The 18,567-nt window shown below is 54.6% G+C and overlaps 1 protein-coding gene across 7 annotated transcripts in view; it reads right to left on the bottom strand.

Moving 5' to 3' along the window:
• Window positions 1-18,567, bottom strand: part of GTF2IRD1 (GTF2I repeat domain containing 1) — a 67,850-nt gene that overhangs the window by 30,562 nt on the left and 18,721 nt on the right. For all 7 annotated transcript variants that reach the window (XM_051635753.1, XM_051635750.1, XM_051635749.1 and 4 more), the window contains exons 2-9: window positions 14,601-14,729; window positions 11,580-11,721; window positions 8,638-8,784; window positions 4,730-4,913; window positions 3,367-3,665; window positions 2,386-2,475; window positions 1,418-1,501; window positions 57-240 (exon numbers count right to left, since the gene is read on the bottom strand). In XM_051635753.1, the coding sequence (XP_051491713.1) occupies window positions 57-240; window positions 1,418-1,501; window positions 2,386-2,475; window positions 3,367-3,665; window positions 4,730-4,913; window positions 8,638-8,784; window positions 11,580-11,721; window positions 14,601-14,723 (1,253 nt within the window). In that variant the 5' untranslated portion in view covers window positions 14,724-14,729. The remainder of the gene's footprint in view (window positions 1-56; window positions 241-1,417; window positions 1,502-2,385; window positions 2,476-3,366; window positions 3,666-4,729; window positions 4,914-8,637; window positions 8,785-11,579; window positions 11,722-14,600; window positions 14,730-18,567) is intronic.

Raw genomic sequence — 18,567 nt, 5'->3', positions numbered from 1 at the left:
ACAGGGCTGAAACCCTCGAGGCCATGCACTCTCCCCTTGCCCTCCTCATCACCCACCTTTTGATGACAAAGTGGATGTTGTGCCTCTCCTCCAGTATCCTCTTGAGTTTGGGGACACCATAGGTGCAAGGCCTTTTGAAGGGTATTTTGTCTGGGATGCCAATGATTTCCACGGCCTCGGGGTCGCAGGCGATTTTCCGGTACGGGACGGGGACCATGTGGTCCAACCCCAAGGCTTCAGCTGGAAGGTGAACACATGGTTTCACTTAAACACACGCTTTTCCTTGGACAGAGGATAAAATGAAGGTGTGAAGGCTTGAACTCAAAGTGCCTCCTGCCCTCTTCTCCCTTGCTATCTCCAGAAGGCGAGCCCTGGGAGCAGCTCACTGCTGGGACGTGGGACAACGGAGAGATCACACAGCAAACACAGCTGATGGCATCTCCCAAAGATACAAATACACCCTGTGATGCTCAAACCAGGGACATGGAATCACAGAATGGTGAAGGTTGGAAGGCACCTTAAACACCACCAGCTTCCAACCTCCCTGCTATGAGCTGGGACACCAGCCCAGGCTGCACAAGCCTCATCCAGCCTGGCCTCGAACACCTCCAGGGAGGGGGTAGCCACAACCTCCCTGGGCAACCTGTTCCAGCATCATGCTGTCCCCAACCTTCCCGTGTGTCATGGGCCCATCGAGCTAAAAAGAGTTCACCCTTATGTGCCCAGTTCAAGTCTATTTGGAACACTTGAGCAGCCTCATCTGCTCGTTGCTTGTGTCGATGGCAGCAGGTTGCTAATTAACTCAGGAGCTGCACAGCACATAGACTGGATCTAAGCTACAGAGCTCACCTATAGCCCATCTATATCTCATTAATTCCACAGCCTGACGAGGATGGTACAGGCAGCAACCTCCAGCCCCATCAACCCATTCCTGAGCAATTTCCTGAGCTTACAGCTGCCCAGGAGCCCAGGGACTAACCCAAAACCACTGCCCGTGGCAAGGGGAACACCAAAGGTGCCCAAGAGCCGTGCAGGGGTGGGGGGGAAAAAGCAACTGCAATAACAACCACCTTCTTTTTCCCCTGCCATGTTAATTTAAACCAGCCACATGCCACCCTTCCCCCTTGCCTACGCTGTGGTGCCCGGGTGTTCCGTGTGCCAACTTCAAACTGGGGCTGGTTTACAGCCCAGTTATAAATTCCTCAAGTGAGGGAGGGGGCTCCAAATGGAAATATTGACATAACCTCCAGCAGACACCCAGAGACTGGGAGCTGCTGGGCTAAAATGTGTGAGGAAGAGAAGGGAGCTCTAGCATATGGCTTCTGCTGCTGTGTTAGGGAACAAAAATGATTGCTATATAATGATATGCAAACCACAAACGCTGCAGATGCATAATGGGATATTAACTCCTACTCACCATATCTGCTGTTAAACAGAATTTGCACGCACTCCCTAAGGGTGTTGATATCTTCAGTTTCTTTTATAAAACTGTCCCACTTATCTATCAAAACAAAATATAAGAATTAAGGAACTTCCATATGGTTCGTACACAGCAGATGCACTTTTCTTGCACTGGGAAGCGGGAACAAGACTTTGCTGCTTTAAAAAGAATGATTTTTTTTCCTCTTCCTGAGCAGATCTTGCCAGGCTGGCAGATAAGGGCTGGGCTTCCCCAACCCCAACCCCAGCCCCAAGCAACCTCCTCTGCAGCCTGTGCATCTGCAGAGCAGATTCCTAAGGAATGACCCCATAAAACTTCTCAACCCTGAAATGAAAGACCTCCCGGGACAGAGCAAACTCAACCTGAAACAAACCTTGGAAAGGGACGACCATTTCACAGAGATTTTTCATCTCCTTCTCTTTCCCAGCTTTCCCACTCATCTTTTTTTCCTTTTTTTTTTTTTTTTTTTGATGCAGGCAGGCGAGGGTTTTGCAGTGAACATGTCAGCATTTTTAGGTTGCATATCCCTTGGGTGGGGTGGAGGTGGGGAAATGGCGGAGTCTCCTCCCCATTGCTAATCCCCCCCGGGCAGTGCTGCAGAATCACAGCAGGGTTAGTGGGTTTCAGGTATTTTGAAATCCCACCAAGTTTTCGGCAGGTATTTGCTGTTTGCAGCTCGGCCTCACCCAGGGCCATGCCTCAGCTCCCAGTGCAGGGGTGGGAATTCCCAGCTTACGGGCAGCGCTCCAGGACCAAGCGTCATGGAGATAGACGGCAGGGATGGACCCAAGTGGGGATGAAGCTGGCATGTTGCAGGAAAAACACATCCCCCAGCACTGCCAGGTCCCCACAGAGCACAGGGGTGGCTGGGAGAGACAGGCCAGGGGGGGAAAACCTCTCCCTAAGGCTGCCAGCTGCCTCTAGTGCTGGAGCAGGACACAGACCTGTCTTGTCATGGACAATGGAGAAGAGAATGCGCTTGGAAGAGTGCACGTTCTGGATGAGGGGACCTCCAGAGGCCAACGATTTCTGTCCTGGACAAGAGGGGAGACAAGGAGAAAGGGCTGATGAGAGCCTGACACCTGAAGAAGCCCCAGGGTCCTGTCCCCCGCCAGCGACACTGACCCAACCCTGCTTGCTCTCCTCCGTGCCCCCCGGCCTGTGACAACCCAGCCGGGTCCTGGCCAGACCACCCTCCCCATCTCCTTGGGTCATGGGGCAGCACCCAGCCCTTCAAGGCAGGAATGGAGATGTGCCCCTGGGCACCTCAAAGGCACTCAGGGAAGGGCTGGGCTGGTGCAGCCTGTCAGGGGGGGCTCTGCTCATCTCCCTACGGGCCAAGCCTTGCAATGATTTTCATAGAATCACAGACTGGTTTGGGCTGGAAGGGACCTCAAAGATCACCCAGTTCCAACCCCCCTGCATGGGCAGGGACACCTCCCACCAGCCCAGGTTGCTCCAAGCCCCATCCAACCTGCCCTTCAACACTGCCAGGGATGGGGCAGCCACAGCTTCTCTGGGCAACCTGGGCCAGGGTCTCACCACCCTCACACTCCAGAATTTCCTCCTCATGTCTCACCTCAAGCTCCCCTCTTCCAGTTTTAATCCATCCCCCTTGTCCTCTCCCTCCCTGCCCTTGTCCCAAGCCCCTCCCCAGCTTTCCTGGAGCCCCTTCAGGCACTGGAAGGTGCTCTAAGGTCTCCCTGGAGCCTTCTCTTCTCCAGGCTGAACACCCCAACTCTCCCAGCCTGTCCACAGAGCAGAGCTGCTCCAGCCCTGGGATCACCTCACTCATCCTCATTCAACCTCACTCATCCAAGGGCCGCCAAAACACCCGGGCCTGTCCCCTGTCAGCGCCGGGGGGGGGGGGGGGGTGGGCTTGGCACCAAGCCCCCCTCATCTGCCAGCAAACCCCAGGCTATTACCACAGCAGTCGCTGTACTCCTGTGAGGAAGGCACCTTCAGCTCTCCCGCCGGCCTGGGCAGCAGGGCCTCGGCGGCCGCGTTGGCGCCTGGCAGGCTGGAGGACACCTCTTGCTTGAGGTCGAGCTGGGTCGGCAGAGAGACGCCGTACAAGAAGCTGGCGACGGCAGAAGGGGCGTCCTGGCTGGAGGGTTTGGCCAAGGGGACGTTGGCACCGGAGTCGCGGCCGCCCTTGGAGGCCAGGGAGGTGCAAGTCAGCTCGGCGCTGGGGTTTGGCTCTCGGCTGGGCTCGTCCGCCGGCCTGAGGGGGAGGGAGGGAGAGGAGGAAATACAACAGGTTCCCTCGGGTCCAAGGGGCTGCTAAGATGGGACAAGCAAGGATGTGAAGGGGGAAGGAGAGCTGTGCCCAGAAGGGTGAGACAGGCTGCACAGCTGGGCTCTTTGTTTCAGAAATTACAGGCACCGCCCGCCCTCCTGCAGCTTCCTCAGCCACCTGCACCATTTTTGTCTGCTTCAAGGGGAGCGGGTTGGTCTTGCATTAGTTCAAAGCATCCCTGCTACCTGGGGCAAAGCCACCTAGCTCCACAGCCGGGCGTGTTTAAGGAGTAAAACAATCCGTGTGACCACAAGACTTGATCGGCTCCATCACCCATCCCAGCCCCCAGAGCCGTGTTCAAGGGGGACCTCAGGCAGCCCAAGGATGAGCTGCAGACCCAGGAGAGCTTCACAGGAGACAGGCAGCCACCAGCTCACAGACGGCTCCAATTCTGCCTGCCCTACTTTTAGCTGTCTCAGCCTGATTTTCCAGAAGTGCTGAGCCTTCAGAGGAGGCATTTGGTAGCACTCAGCACTTCTCTGCATGGATCCGAGGTACCACCGGCCAGACAAACGCAGAGGAAACGCGCCCAGAACCGCCCTGAAAACGCGGCCAAAACGGGGAGTTCGCCCCACCTCAGTCCCCCGCCTCCCTCCTTGTCTGGTGTTAAAAAACCCATCTGAGCCTAGGAAGAAGCTTGCAGCATTTACACTGGAAACCTCTCGGGAGACAGAAAAGCACTTAGCTTCCCGCAGCGGAAATTTTGGCGGAGACACAGAAAGCGACGCGGTTTATGCGCACGTTTACACACGCTTATTATAGGAACGAGTCCGAAACAGTCTCGAGCCACCCAGCACTGACAGACCTGTGTGCCAGGCACGGCTTGGACCCAGGTTTCTGGATCTGGGGGGAGAAGCTGGGAGGTAGAATGGACCCTCCTGCCTGCTCCACGCAAAATCTCTGCCATCAGCTGGTGGCGGAGGAGCCACCACCCTGCTGGCTCGCTGCCCTCCCACCCCTGGAGGGGGGGATCCCATCCCCCCCGTTACCTTTTTAGCCTGAAGCGGATGCTGTGGCTGTGCTCTAGGATGGCCATCAGGGACTTCACATCGTACTCCATGGGCTTCTTGAAGCTGATCCCCTCGGGCAAGCCGGCCACCGCCAGCGAGCCTGGCTCCTTCAGGAACCGCTCGTAGGGCAAAGGGACCACGCTGCTCTTCCCCACGGCTTCACCTGGGGAGGGGGCAGAGTTACACACCCAGGGACACCCCAGCCCCCTGACCGCGGCTGAGCCAGGCTGGAGGAGTCAAGGCAAGAGCAAGAGATCCCCACGGCATTGCTGCGAGACCAAGCCCACTTCCTAGCTCTGCACTTCAGCGCGCGAGGCCCTCCAAGCCCTTTCTAGAGGTGCTAATTAATAAAAAGCTCACCAAAAAAAAAAAAAAGCCAATAAGCAGATGTCTCATCTTTCGGGTTGTGCAGGAAAACACTTGGTTGGGGTCACTTGGCACAAGCTCCCCCCTCCCCGGGAGCGCCCGGACGCGTGCCAGAGAGGGATGGGCTGCTGGCAAGCCGGGAGGGAGCTGAGAGCTGACAAAGGAGGCTGAAGGGCTTCACTGATTTTTATCTCACGTTTACTGAGATATTCTGGGAACCTTATTTTTCAGTCGGTTTTCTTCCTTGACCTCCTGGAAGAATGGAAAGTACTTTGATTGCTGCTGCTGTCAGGCAGCCTCCATGTGCTTGGAAAGGCGAGAAAAAACACACCCCAACAGTCTCGCTCCACCCCACCACCAGGATGCAGCGTGAACATTGATACATGTGACTGCACCATCACCTCCAGCAGCCCAGGAATCTCACCCCCTCCTCTCGACAACAGCCACACAGTCCTCTTGTGTCCCCACCATGCAGGGCTGGCTCTGTCGTACCTCTGACACCAAAATCTGCCCGCGGAGCTGGGATCAAACTGCTTTCCCTTCCCCAGCAGCAGAAGGTGACTGGTGAGCACCACAGCTCCACAGAGATTTTCTGAACAGGCTGAAGTGCCCACATGCCCAATCTGGGGATGCTTGCAGTGCAAGACACCGTTGGAAAACCAGCCCCCTCTGAAAGGTTTCAAGGAACCTTGAGCTGAAGCAGAACCTTTGAGCTGCTCTTTGCAGAAAAATTATTTTGGAAACCAACCCAAGTCTCTGCAACCAATAAACCTGGTGCTGAAAGCATGAAGCAGGAGAAACAGCCACACAAGAATGTGACCTGGCTGGCAAAGCAGAGTCCAGATGCCGAACATCTGGCTGAGTGGCAAGGTGTCTGTGCCTGCATCTCCAGGCTGAATGGCAGGCAGAGGAGGTTATGGGACCTTTAAATAACTGTGGGATTTTATATTATTGATTTTCTTTAAAAATCTTTCCTTTTTAATATCTTCCTTTAAAAAAACCAAAACAAAACCAACAAAAAAAAAACCACCCCAAAACAAAAGATCTTAGAGAAACCCTCGGAATTTTGTGGCACTGTCAGCAGGTCCTTATTAAAAGTGATTTCTTCAACATGTTCTTTGAAGCAACGTGTGACAACTAACAACGTGGGACTCACACGAGCCATCAAGGTTCCTTATAGGCAGGATGGATAATGTTTTAATTAAGCCAATAACAGAAGTTTCAAAACAAACCTTTGAACCACAACACGGTTGAGTACACGTTCTGCAAGCTGGGAGGGTACTGATGGTTTACCCTGCCCCAATCCACAGGCTCTAGCAGCTTTCCTCCTCCCTCCATCACCTCCCTTCGTGATGGGGAGAAGCTCCCCATGCCCACGGAGGCTCCTTATCAACCCAGCCCTCAACAACTCCCCGAACATATTTTTATGGGGAATGTGTTACTGTCAAAGTGACCTTCACTGAGCCTCGTGCTGCCGTGCAGAGACTCATGGTTTAGCTAAGGAGAGACAATAATCATCATTAATGCCTGTTTAATAGGAGCTGGTGGTAATCAGTCATCCTGTTGGTGCAGAGATTACCCAGCTCTGGAGGGAATACAGGATCTTTTTGACTGAGCATTTTCTAAGATTTTTTTCTTGTTTCCAATCCCTGTTGATGGGAGGCGACTGAAAGGACAAAAAAAACCCCTCAAAACTGTAAGAAAGGTAACTGTTAATATCTGACAATCCTTTTGGTATTGGAAACAGAATCACCCTGGGGCACCTCTGGCAGTATCTCTCTCCCCACTCAGCCAGGAGAAGCTCTTCCCAGTGGGAGGGGAGCAAATGCCCAGTGGGTTTTCCCATCCAGCAGCTCAGGGATGGAAACAGCTGCTCCTACTGAACCAGCAGCACAGGCAGAATTACACCCAAGGCCAGAATGCCACCCAAGGCCAGAATGCCACCCAAGGCCAGGCTAAAACCACCAGCCCAGGGATGCCCAACCTCCTCTTGCCACTACCACCAGCCATGGGGACCCAGCCAGCTTGTCCACAAACACACACCAAGATAAAGGCATGGCCAAACTCATCCCAATGGATGGGCCACCTGATCCATACACCTCCCTGCAGACACACCCTGGTCAAGCATTTTTATGCAATTGCATATTTATAATATGTCAGATATGAATAATTCCCCTATTCCCAAGAGGCCTGTAAAGCCTGGTGCTCCCCTGGCAGCAGAACAAGAACTGCAGCTTGGAGCAGGGATCCTACCAGTGCTCAAACACACTCCTCACCCCATTCCCTTGGCTCTCCTGTGTCGTCCCTTCCTCCAGCTTGGGTCCAGACTTCTGGAGGCAGCAAGAGGATTTGATTACCCCCATTAAAGGGAGTATCTCCTCCAAGTCCTTTAAGTGGTTTCAGAAAGCCTCAGGGACTGTCTGTCCTGGGGAAGGGATGCCATCTACCCTTTCTGTCTGTGAAGCCTGTGGCAGCAAATCACACACAGGAGCCCAGGGTGGTTGGTGGAAGCACCTGTCACACCTCTCCCACCTGTGTGGGAATTCCCAAACCCAGCACACAACCAGGGGCAATGCCTGTTCTTTCAGCTCAGGGAGACCCACACAGCCCTGCAAGGTAGCTCAGCCCAAATCTCAGGGGAGGTTTCACCCAGGAAAACAGGGAGTTTCACCCAGGAAAGCAAAAACCCCTGGTTCTGCAGCTGGTCTGGCCACACACCCTGAAGCATCACGCAGGGTTAATGCAACCTGCTGAGCACCATGGGGGAATATTGGGGCTCACAGCCCTGTTACCCCAATCCAACCTTGCTATTCCTACCCGGGCCAGCACAGCCCTGTAGAAACTGCTGGGGGGACAAGCTGGGACATGGCTGACACCTCCAGCCACTCCATGGGGGCTGCTGCAGGGATCTCCAGAGAGGGAAACAGGCACTGCTGCCACTCGAGCCTCTGCAGATTGGGCCCAGAGGGAGCTCTGCAACCCACTGGGTTACATATCAACAGCCATATGGTCATCTACATTTTAATTGCAGAAGCTTTATTGCTGGGGATGATGCATGTGCTGGAACAGCACCAGCTCATCTCTTGGAGCTGGGGCTGCCTGCTAGAAAAAAAAAAAAAAAATCATCTTTTTTTCTGTTTAAATAGACTTGCCAGGGAAAGGGGTGAGAGAGTCTCTCTGCAGAGTCCTGTTGGGGAAAGAGATGTTGTAGCCACAGTGTCGGGGGTAAAGGTGTGCTTGAAAATCACACTCAGGGCACGGCAGAGGCTTCCTCTGGCTGGGGGGACAGAGGATGCTCCCCGCAGCAGAGGGATATTTTTTGGTTTTGCCCAGTTTGGGGCACTGGGAAATGAAGAAGGAGTGGCTGGATCCCACCTGAACACAACCCTAACCCTGTGCAGGAGCCTGTCCCACCACGCTGCCCGGGATGGGGCCAAAAGCCGCATCTGGCAAGGGCGCCGGGCAGCTCAGCGAGCCCCGGGGCAATCCAGATCCCCAAATGGAAGCGTGAAGGTTCTTACTATAAAGCACATCAAACACTTCCTCTACCATCTTCCTGAGGAGGTACACGTCTGATCCCTGGTCCGGGGAGACCCTGAGCACGCTGCGCCCGCACTCCTTTGCCTTCTTCTGCGCCTCGGTGTCCTGCTCCTTCCTCTGCTGGACTCCTGCAAGGGGAGGTGGAGAGGAGAAAGTGGGAGGTGATGTGGTGAGAAGAGGGCTTGTGGGTGATGCTGTGCATGGCCTCAAGTGGCTGCAAAGCCACTGAACCCACCAGCCAGGTTACACCTACTTCAGCCAGGTGAATCCAAACCCATCCACCAAACCCCAGGCATGACATTGTCCCGTGGGTGCCGGGCCCCTCGCCACCCCCAAAGCATCAGTAAAGGCCTCTGGACAGGCAGGTGGGTGCCCAGGGTTTCCCACCAAACTCAGCCTCCCATCTCAGATGTGGCCACAGCTCCTGGTGGGTAGGGGAAGGTGGTGGCACGGGCAGCAGTGCCAGCAGCACAGGCAGGAGCAGTGCTGGTCACCCTGTGCGTGTCCCCCCCTCTGCAGGTTTTACTGGGCTACCCTGAAACTGCTGTGATTAATTGGGCAGCACATTTCTTTTCTCTGGTTTCAATCTGCTTAGCCTTCAATCTCTCAGGAAAAGAAAATCCGCCTTTCTTGGAGGCTTTTTTACCCTTCAGCGTCACGTAGCTCGGTAATACCAGCTATTTCCTGCTAATTTCCCCCATTAAACCTCAAATAAAGCATATCTGCAGCAACGACTTCCTCGCGTCTCTAAACGCACGGAAAATTAAACACCACGAGTGCATTACTGCTGTTCCATCCAAAGCAACTCACAGGGGATTTTCAGTGGTGAAGGACTAATTCCTTCATCATCCTCGACAGGCTCCTGCCTGTGATCATCCCTGGAAGCTGCCCGGGTGCTCAAAGAGGAGCTTGTGGATCCCTACTGTGGAAACAGCCCACGGCTGGGACAGCACTGGGATGAGGTGAGAGCCACCCAGGGTACCCACAGAACTAGACATAAGGAAGGGGACAGCCAGCCAGCACCACACAACCCCTGGGAAGCTCTGCATGGCTCCCATGGCACAGGGAAACAGGCCCTGGAAAACTTTTTTTTTTGGGGGTGTTTTACCAAGGTGGCAAAATGCATCTGCATCTACAGCCTCCCGTGACTGACCCTCCCTCCTGGCTGGGTGCCAGCTCTTCTCCAGTGACATTAATCCTGATCACTGTCAAGTGCCCCCATCTCCAGGAAAGGCTGAGCCAGGGGTTCAGATAAAGGAGGGCATCCAAGCAAGGTCTGCACACCCAGAGAGATAAGAGGCTTCTTCCCTCTCCCAACAGTGTCTGCTTTAGATTATTTCAGATCCTTCCTAAGGGGGCAGCTAGACCATAAATCAGAGGCACTTCCAGGGATGCTTTCCACTGCGTGCCAGTTGTAAGAGCTTTATGGAGCAGAGTCGAGTCTGGGCCATTTATAATTCAAGACAGAGTTATCACGTTTCACCCTGTCTCCAGCACCAGCCACTTTGCCCGAGCCCCACTGCCAAGATGTTGTGCTTTCAACCAGACGTGACCGTTTCATTCTGACAAAAGTGCACAGGAAACTGAAGGGGAGGAGAACCAGGATCCCGTGTCGGGCACCTTGCCCCAGCACTGTAGGTCACCAGACAGAATATGTGTAGATGTATTTCTACAAGTGAAGATTTGCAGATGGCCACCAATATTGGGAGCTCTAGGGCTGCATTTCATGCATAAGAGGGAGCTCCCTCCCGTTGGCCACCCCGCTGCCATTCCTTGCTCAGGTACTTCCCTGCCTCTCAGGGGTGGTGGGAAGGGGAGGCAGAGTCACCTGCCAATGCAGGAAAACTCCCCCAGATGCCTCCCATCCTGCAAAACACACTGTACCCAAGTGGAGGGTAACTGCCAGTGGGTGTCCCGGGTGCAAGTGGCACGGTGGAGGTGGCAGGTGGGCAGGATGGAGCCTTGGGAGGGGCTCCCACAAAGCCAGGCCAGCTCACCCTGCACACGGGCAGGGTATGACCCGGGCAGGCAGCGACCCCAGCAGCTCTACAGCCCTCAGGTCTTCACTAGAGTGAGGCCTTCCTGAGCAAGCTCTCCACCAGACCAAGCACCAAGATGGTTTCCACCAACACCACACGTGTGCACACAGCTGGGCAGCCTGTGTGAGCAGGTTCAGGGCTGGGACCCACCTGCTCTGGGGTCCCTGCCACCACCAAAGCCAGATCCCATCCCAGCTTCAGCATGGAGACAGCAGCAGCTGGCACCCTAGGGATGATGCTATCCAAGAAACGCAGGTCCCTGTTCACAGCACAGCTCCCAGGCCGTTTTTAGGGAGCCAGCAGAGTCACTGAGCTGGCACAGAGGGCTGGGCACCAGCATCACCACACACAAGGCTGCCACCAGTCACAAACATCCCTGCAATACCTGCTGATCCCAGTCCAAGACCACAGCTCCTGCTCAAGGCCTTCTTTCAACCACTGTTAACCCCTCTAAAATACCAAGCAGCTCCATGACCAACACTGCCAGCTCCCAAATCTATCCCTGTCTTTCCAATACCCAGAAAAGACCCTTGACCCAAGAAAGCCTCCCTGATCCTGCGGGATCACTGGGACAAACTATTCCTGCAACGTCCTCAGAAGCTGCTTCAGCACATCAACAGTGCCAGGGGAGCAGCGCAGCCATCCAGCCCTGTGGCACCTCAGGACACTTTGGGAGAGGAGAGCCAGGGTCTGGGGAGCCCTCCCTGGGATGGAAGAAGCTCCAGCCACACTTCCCACCCGTGTCCTCCACCACTTCAAACACTGCCCAGCCCCAGGGCCCAACCACGCTGCGGTGCCACCTGAACCGCGGCCACGCGCACAGCCCAGCTGGCACAACCAGGGCACTGACCCGCCTCGGCAGGTGGTTTGGCAGGGATACTCACTGCAAAACTTCTGGAAGTCAGCCTGCAGCTCCTTGCGGGCGCTGAGGAACACCCGTCCCCTCTCGGTGCCCACCACGAAGGCGCTCTCCTCGTGGACAGCGATGCAGGCCACCTCCGCGTTCAGCTTGGAGAGGGCTGAGCACTGTGGGGAGGCACCAGGTCAGAGCAGCCACCCTTGCCATTTCCCAGACCATCCCCTGCCATTTCCCAGACCATCCCCTGCCATTTCCCAGTAGGATTTTGTCGGTCGGTCGGTTGGGTTTTTTTTGCTTCCCATCCAAAGATGATTCCCCCATCAAGAGCGATGTTGTGGTTTGGGTCCAAATTTCATGGTGACCTCACAGAAAGGTGCCTGGCTGAGCCACTCTTGGATGGAAAACAAGAACTAGTTACCCATCAGGAGGACACCAAGCTGGGTGGGAGTGTTGATCTGCATGAGGAGAGGGAGGCTCTACAGAGAGACTTGGATGGTTGGGCCAATGTCAATGGTCTGGGCTTCAACAAGGCCAAGTGCTGGGTCCTGCCCTTGGGCCACAGCAACCCCAGGCAACGCTCCAGGCTTGGGGAAGGGTGGCTGGGAAGTGTCTGGCAGGAAAGGACCTGGGGGTTCTCATTGACAAGAGGCTGAACATGAGCCAGTGTGTGCCCAGGTGGCCAAGAAAGCCAATGGCATCCTGGCCTGTATTAGAAACGGTGTGACCAGCAGCAGCACAGAGGGGATTGTCCCCCTGTGCTCAGCACTGGTGAGGCCACACCTGGAGTGTTGTGTCCAGTTTTGGGCACCTCAATTCCAGAGAGATCTCGAGGTGCTGGAGCGAGGACAGAGGAGGCAACAGAGCTGGGGAAGGGCCTGGAGAATCCATCTGATGAGGAACACTTGAAGGAGCTGGGAATGTTTAGTGTGAGGAAGAGGAGGCTGAGGGGAGACCTCATCAGTCTCTACAACTACCTGAAAGGTCATTGCGGAGAGGCTGGTGCTGGTCTCTTCTCCCAGGTCATTAGTGACAGAACAAGAGGGAAGGGCTTCAAGCTGCACCAGGGGAGGTTCAGACTGGACATTAGGAACCATTTTTTCACAGCAAGAGTGGTCAGACACTGGAACAGGCTGCCCAGGGAGGTGGTGGAGTCACCATCCCTGGGTGTGTTGAAGGGTGGTTTGGATGTGGTGCTGGTGGATGTGGTTGAGGGGAGAACTTGGTAGAGCAGGGATGATGGTTGGACAGGGTGATCCCAAGGGGCTTCTCCAACCTGAATGATTCTACGATTATATGATTATCATTTCACTTCACTTTTTCCTATCCTAAAAGTAAACACTCTATAGTATTTCTTTAAAAGAAAACACTCCTGTCCAAACCAAACCAAAACCAAAACCAACAACAATTTGTATTTTTCCATCAGCTCTAATGAAATAAGGAGCACGGGAATCTTATTTCAGCTGCAGAACACTAATATGGGCAAAGTCTGGATTAGCCCAACGATTCTTCTCGTACAGTTATGCAAAACATGAAAGAGATGGAAAAGACTTCCTCCATTAATCCATTTTATGTAACGTGCACTTCCTGCTCTACATATTACACACGTGTATGCATTTTTAGGCTCATTTTTTCATATTATAATAGTTAGCCTGAGTCACATTTCCATAGCTACAACACTGACACTAGGAAGATGCTCTCCCCACAGGTCATGATTGAAGTGGGTAAAACAAGGGGGGGATTGTCCCATGGGTGGCCCTGGTTAGACATGGAGCCAGCCCCTGGCATCATGGAGGGGCTGGAGGATGCTGGAAGCTGGGGAAGGAGCAGGAATGCCCATGGAGCAACCCTCCCCAGCTTGCTTCAGCTCCCCACACACATTTACAGCAAGTCTGATTTGTGTGGGCTTAAACCAGCTTCTATCCTGGGTCATGTTTACCTCCTGCTCACCTTCTTCAAGAAGGAGGGGTTGAATCACAACCCCCAAAAATAGGTATTTTTAAGAAACCTCCTTTCAAGAAGCCAGCAGCAAATGGAAGTATTTTGCTCAAAAAAAAAACTCAAAAGAAGGAAAAGAAAGAGAAAATCTAGGGGATGCAAGATTTGGAAACAGACCAAATCCAAGCCCATGGTTTATCCATCAGGCAGACAGGGAGTTCCTCTCCAGTGGGTGAGAGCCTGGCCCTGGAGAAGTGCTGGGATAAAGGCTGAATTTCAGGAGCAGCCTGGCTGCTGGCCCTGGTGTCAGGCTGCAGAATAATGTCTATACATTAAGAAGCCAAAGTATAATAACAACATTTGCTGGACAGGATGGCACGAACATAAATCATCATCAGGGCTGCTCAAGGTGCGTCAGCTCTGGGGAACCTGCTCCTTAGTGGAGGGGTGATGGTCAAAGAGAAGGAAATCAGTGTTGGTGAAAAAAAACCCCACACATCCCTACCTGCAGAGTGAAGAAGATGCCTCCAACACAAACACATTAAACACAATTTGGCTTTACAAAGGGAGGGCTATTCAGCACATCTCACTGCAACAGACGTTTGTTGCTACACACCCGCCTTTCCTCCTTGATCACATTCACAGTTAAAAATAAGATTAGCTCTGGTCCACGAGCCTTAATCCAGACAGTTATCTTTGTTTATGTAAGCATGGCTGACTTAGGCAAGGTTTCCACTGGGAATTCTACGTCAAAAGATATGAAAGTTATTTTCTTTGTTCTCAGAGATAAAAGCCATTGTTCTCCTGTTGTGTAAAAGCTCAGGGTAACATTGGTAAAACACCAAGGAAAAAAAACAACACAACCAAACACCCCACATGCAGTTGATACCAACATAAATATTAATGGGAAAACAATATACATCTGAGATTAACTTGGGCTGACTTTATGATCCTTATGGCTGTCAGGGCAGGAGAAGGTGTTTATTTCCCAGCTCCAGCAGCTCCCTGGGCTGTGGAGGGGAGTGGGATGAGCTCCAGAGCCCTCCTGCTTCAGCCCTGTTAAAGGATGGTGAATTGAGGGAGGGGGACAGGGATGTCACTGGCTTCTTACCATGGAGTCTAAGGCAGACACTAAGCTGGTGATGATTTCGTCTTTCTGGGGAAAAACCATATTCCACTGGTCAGCTCTGGAGGTGCTGAGAGTCACGTCTAAAGGCTTCCCTGCCAGGGCCATATTCACCTGAAATGGGAAAAAAATACACAAGATAAGCATCACTGGACACTCAGTGCTAAATATTGCCAGAGCAGCCCCACCACCAGCACGTGCCTGGGCTATGGGTGATGCTGGCATGGACACACAGGGGAAACTGAGGCACAGACTGAGGCTGGGGCCAGCCTGAGCCCATGATCCCCACCTCTCCTCTGCTAAAGGCACATAATTGCTGACGCTGTTGAGCCATAACCAAACCTTGGGGCTGATGCTGTGTGTCCCAGCACCAGCCAGGTCACCTCTGCCCTCAGGACTCACCCCTGGGGAGATGCCACCATCATGTGGGGTGCACCAGAGCCATTGTGAGGTGAGACACCCCAAACGAGCAGGATGCAGCTGCTGAAGCAGGTGCAGATCACTCCCGGGGCTGAGCTCTGTGTCCCTGGGAGGACATTGTGCTGGCCATCCCCACACCTCCCTCCCTGTACCCTGGGCAAGAGGAGAGCCCAGCACCCAAAGGTGTCTCCCAAACAGGCCAAAGCCACGGGGTGCTTGGCCTTTGCCCTGAGGAAGGGAGGCAGCTCACGGCAAGAGGCTCTGTCATCAAATCATCCCACCCCACAGCTCCTAGGGACTGAGCTGGCAGGAGCAGGATCAGGCAGCACCCTGAGACCCCACATCCAAGAGGGGGCTAAGCCCCGGGAGCTCCAACCCACACTGCAAAATGGGGCAAAAAAGGAGGAGAAATGCCAGGGCCCAGCTACATGTGCAGCAACCATGCCAGGTCTCTGCGCCCTGGTGCTCACATCCCACCACGGCAGTGCTGATGCTGCAGGGGAAACTGAGGCTTGACCCACCCCCATGACACAGCACCCACACTGGGCACAGCATCATCCCCCCAGCACAGCATCGTCCCCTCAGGACCCAGCACAGCATCATCCCCCCAGCACAGCATCGTCCCCTCAGGACCCAGCACAGCATCATCATCCCCCAGAACCCAACAACATCTCCCCAGCACAGCATCATCCCCAGCACCCAACATCATCCCCCAGCACCCAGCACAGCATCATCCCCAGCACCCAACATCATCCCCCAGCACCCAGCACAGCATCATCCCCCAGCACCCAACATCATCCCCCAGCACCCAGCACAGCATCATCCCCCAGCACCCAACATCATCCCCCAGCACCCAGCACAGTATCATCCCCCCAGCACAGCATCATCCCCTCACAACCCAGCACAGCATCATCCCCCAGCACCCAGCACAGCATCATCCCCCCAGCACAGCATCATCCCCTCACAACCCAGCACAGCATCATCTCCCCAGCACAGCATCATCCCCAGCACCCAGCACAGCATCATCTCCCCAGCACAGCATCATCCCCAGCACCCAACATGATCCCCCAGCACTCAGCACAGCATCATCCCCCAGCACCCAGCACAGCATCATCCCCAGCACCCAACATGATCCCCCGGCACTCAGCACAGCATCATCCCCCAGCACCCTGTACAGCATCATCCCCAACATGATCCCCCAGCACCCAGCATCTCCTCAGCACCCAGCACAGCACCATCCCCCAACACAGCATCATCCCCTCAGGACCCAGTAGAGCATCATCCCCAGCACCCATCCAGCCCCATCCCCAGCCCCCACCCATCTCCAGCCCCCATCCAGCCCCATCCCCAGCCCCCACCCAGCCCCTCCCAGCCATCACCCCTCCATCCGCAGGGCAGCGTCGCGCCGCCCGGCTTTAATCCTGGGGATAAAGGGTGGCAAATTAGCTGGCAACGCTCAGGAGCCGCTCGAACCGGATCGTAAATCATGGTCTCGAAGCCGCAAGCGGATAAAAGAGGCCGGGGAATTTCTAACGAGGCGAGACGGGGCAGGAGCCGGGGAAGCGGAGCGGAGCTGCCTGCACCCAACCGGGTCTGCGGCTCCGCCGGGACCCGCGGCCGCTCGGGTTCGAAGTCAACAGCAAACCCCAAAGTCCACCTTCCTGCCCCGCTCCACACCCGTGCCCAAGCAGAAGGGATCTGCTCGCCAAGCAGGGCTGTGCCATCCCAGGCAACCGGGGAGAAAGGGTGGATTTGGGCCCGGAAAGACAAGTCGCCCCCAGGGCGGCATCGCTGCAGGCGCCTGGGCAGGCAGGGGCTGAGAACGCACCTCCAGCTCCTCCAAACCTGCCCTTGCCGGGCTTGCCACACACACAGGAGGGTGGAGAAAGCTCCCAGTTCCATAAATGATAACGACCAAGTTTCAGAAATCCCTCCTGATGAGGCTTCCAGGCCAGGTCTCCCTGTGTCAGCCACCACCGGAGGGTGAGCAGTGCTGGGCTCACTGGCACCAGCGGGAGCAGGGGCTGTGCTGGCCCTGCTGCTGTGGCAGCCAACAGCCACTGGCACAACCTCTCACACCCTGCTGAGGGACAACTCGCCTTCCCCAGGACAACCCTGGGGAGGAAAAAACCAAGAAACTAGGCACCAGCTTGGAAAATAAAGGAGGAGACCAAACGCACGGTCCTGCAGCCTGGGTGCTATCAGCCTCTGGCACAGCCCCCCAGACATCCCCACGCCAGGGACAGGGCTCTGCTGGCTCCTCCAACTCTACCACCACCAAGGGTTGCAGCCACACCAGAAAATGGTCTGTTTTGCTCCAGCCCTGCAGCTTGTGCAGGCATGGATGGACAGACAGACAGAAGGGCGAGGGACCATTTCAGGCGCAAGCTCCCGAGCAGCTCCCTGCACACAGCCTGGCAGGTTGCAGGGAACTCAAGATTCCCTCTTTGAGGCACAAGAGGTGCCTCGTTGCAGCTGGCAGGGAGCAGTGAAGTGATGGCAGTGCCAGTGCCAGCCCTGAGCTGCTCTCCCAGCCAAAGGGACACCAGGAAGCCCCAACACTGACCTGGGGACCAGCCATTACCAAAGGGCTACTGTTGAGAGAGGACTTAGTGCAGGGAGCATTGCTCCCTTTGTAACCCCCTGCAAGGAAAAAAGCACCTTATTTTTATGCCCACAGAGATTTCTGAGTGCCCCAATTATTAATCAGTATGATTGCTACAACATGGATGTTCTTGTTGCCACCTAGGGCTGTGTTGGAGAGCCAGTCCCTGCTCGGTGGGGCTGGTCACAGCCCCTTGGAGAGCTCAAGCTGCACCAACCTGCTTGGCCATGACCTCCCACGGGAAGTGGCACTTACAGGAAAGAGCTTCTCCTCCCTTGGCTGCAGAAACCAAAGCCATGAGCTGGATCCAGCCCCAGAGCAGGAACCAAAGGGAAAGCTCAGGATAACATCAGTGGTAAGTGGGGCAGGGTGCCTGCACCTACTCCCTACCCTCTCCTTGCTCTGCAAGAGACCAGGAGAGAAATAATCCCTTTCACCTGGCTGATCATTTAATAAGGAAAAGGGAGAATCACACAGCAAGGGGAAAAAAAAAATGTAATAAAAAATATGACCCAAGTAATCCAACAGGACTTTAAGGGATGTGGGTGACAATATTGCTCTAAAGCTTTTAATCATTTATGGTCATGAAGAGCAGTGACAGCAGATTTAGAAAAGGGGGGAATAAAAGGGAGGAAAAAAAAACTTCACAGCAAGTGCTAGGCTTATTCAAATCAAATTAAGATGTAGGGCTTGAAGTTGTTTGTCTAATCAAAGGGAAAGTAATCTCTAAGAAAACTGGGGTAAACCATTCTTACAGCACTCAGGGCCAGCACCGGGGAGCGAGGTGGGTAGGAGGGGTGCAGAGCATCCCACCTCCTTCCCAGGGCTCCACACCCCCATCCTGCTGAACTCCCACCCCAGGGCACCCACCAAGGGCTTCATTTCCCCCTCTCAGCCCACCGTGGGGAGAAGGGGGGCTCAGCTCCA

This window comes from Apus apus, chromosome 18 (genome assembly GCF_020740795.1).
Source record: "Apus apus isolate bApuApu2 chromosome 18, bApuApu2.pri.cur, whole genome shotgun sequence".
NCBI lineage: Eukaryota > Metazoa > Chordata > Aves > Apodiformes > Apodidae > Apus > Apus apus.
This window is presented reverse-complemented; position numbering and strand designations above follow the sequence as displayed.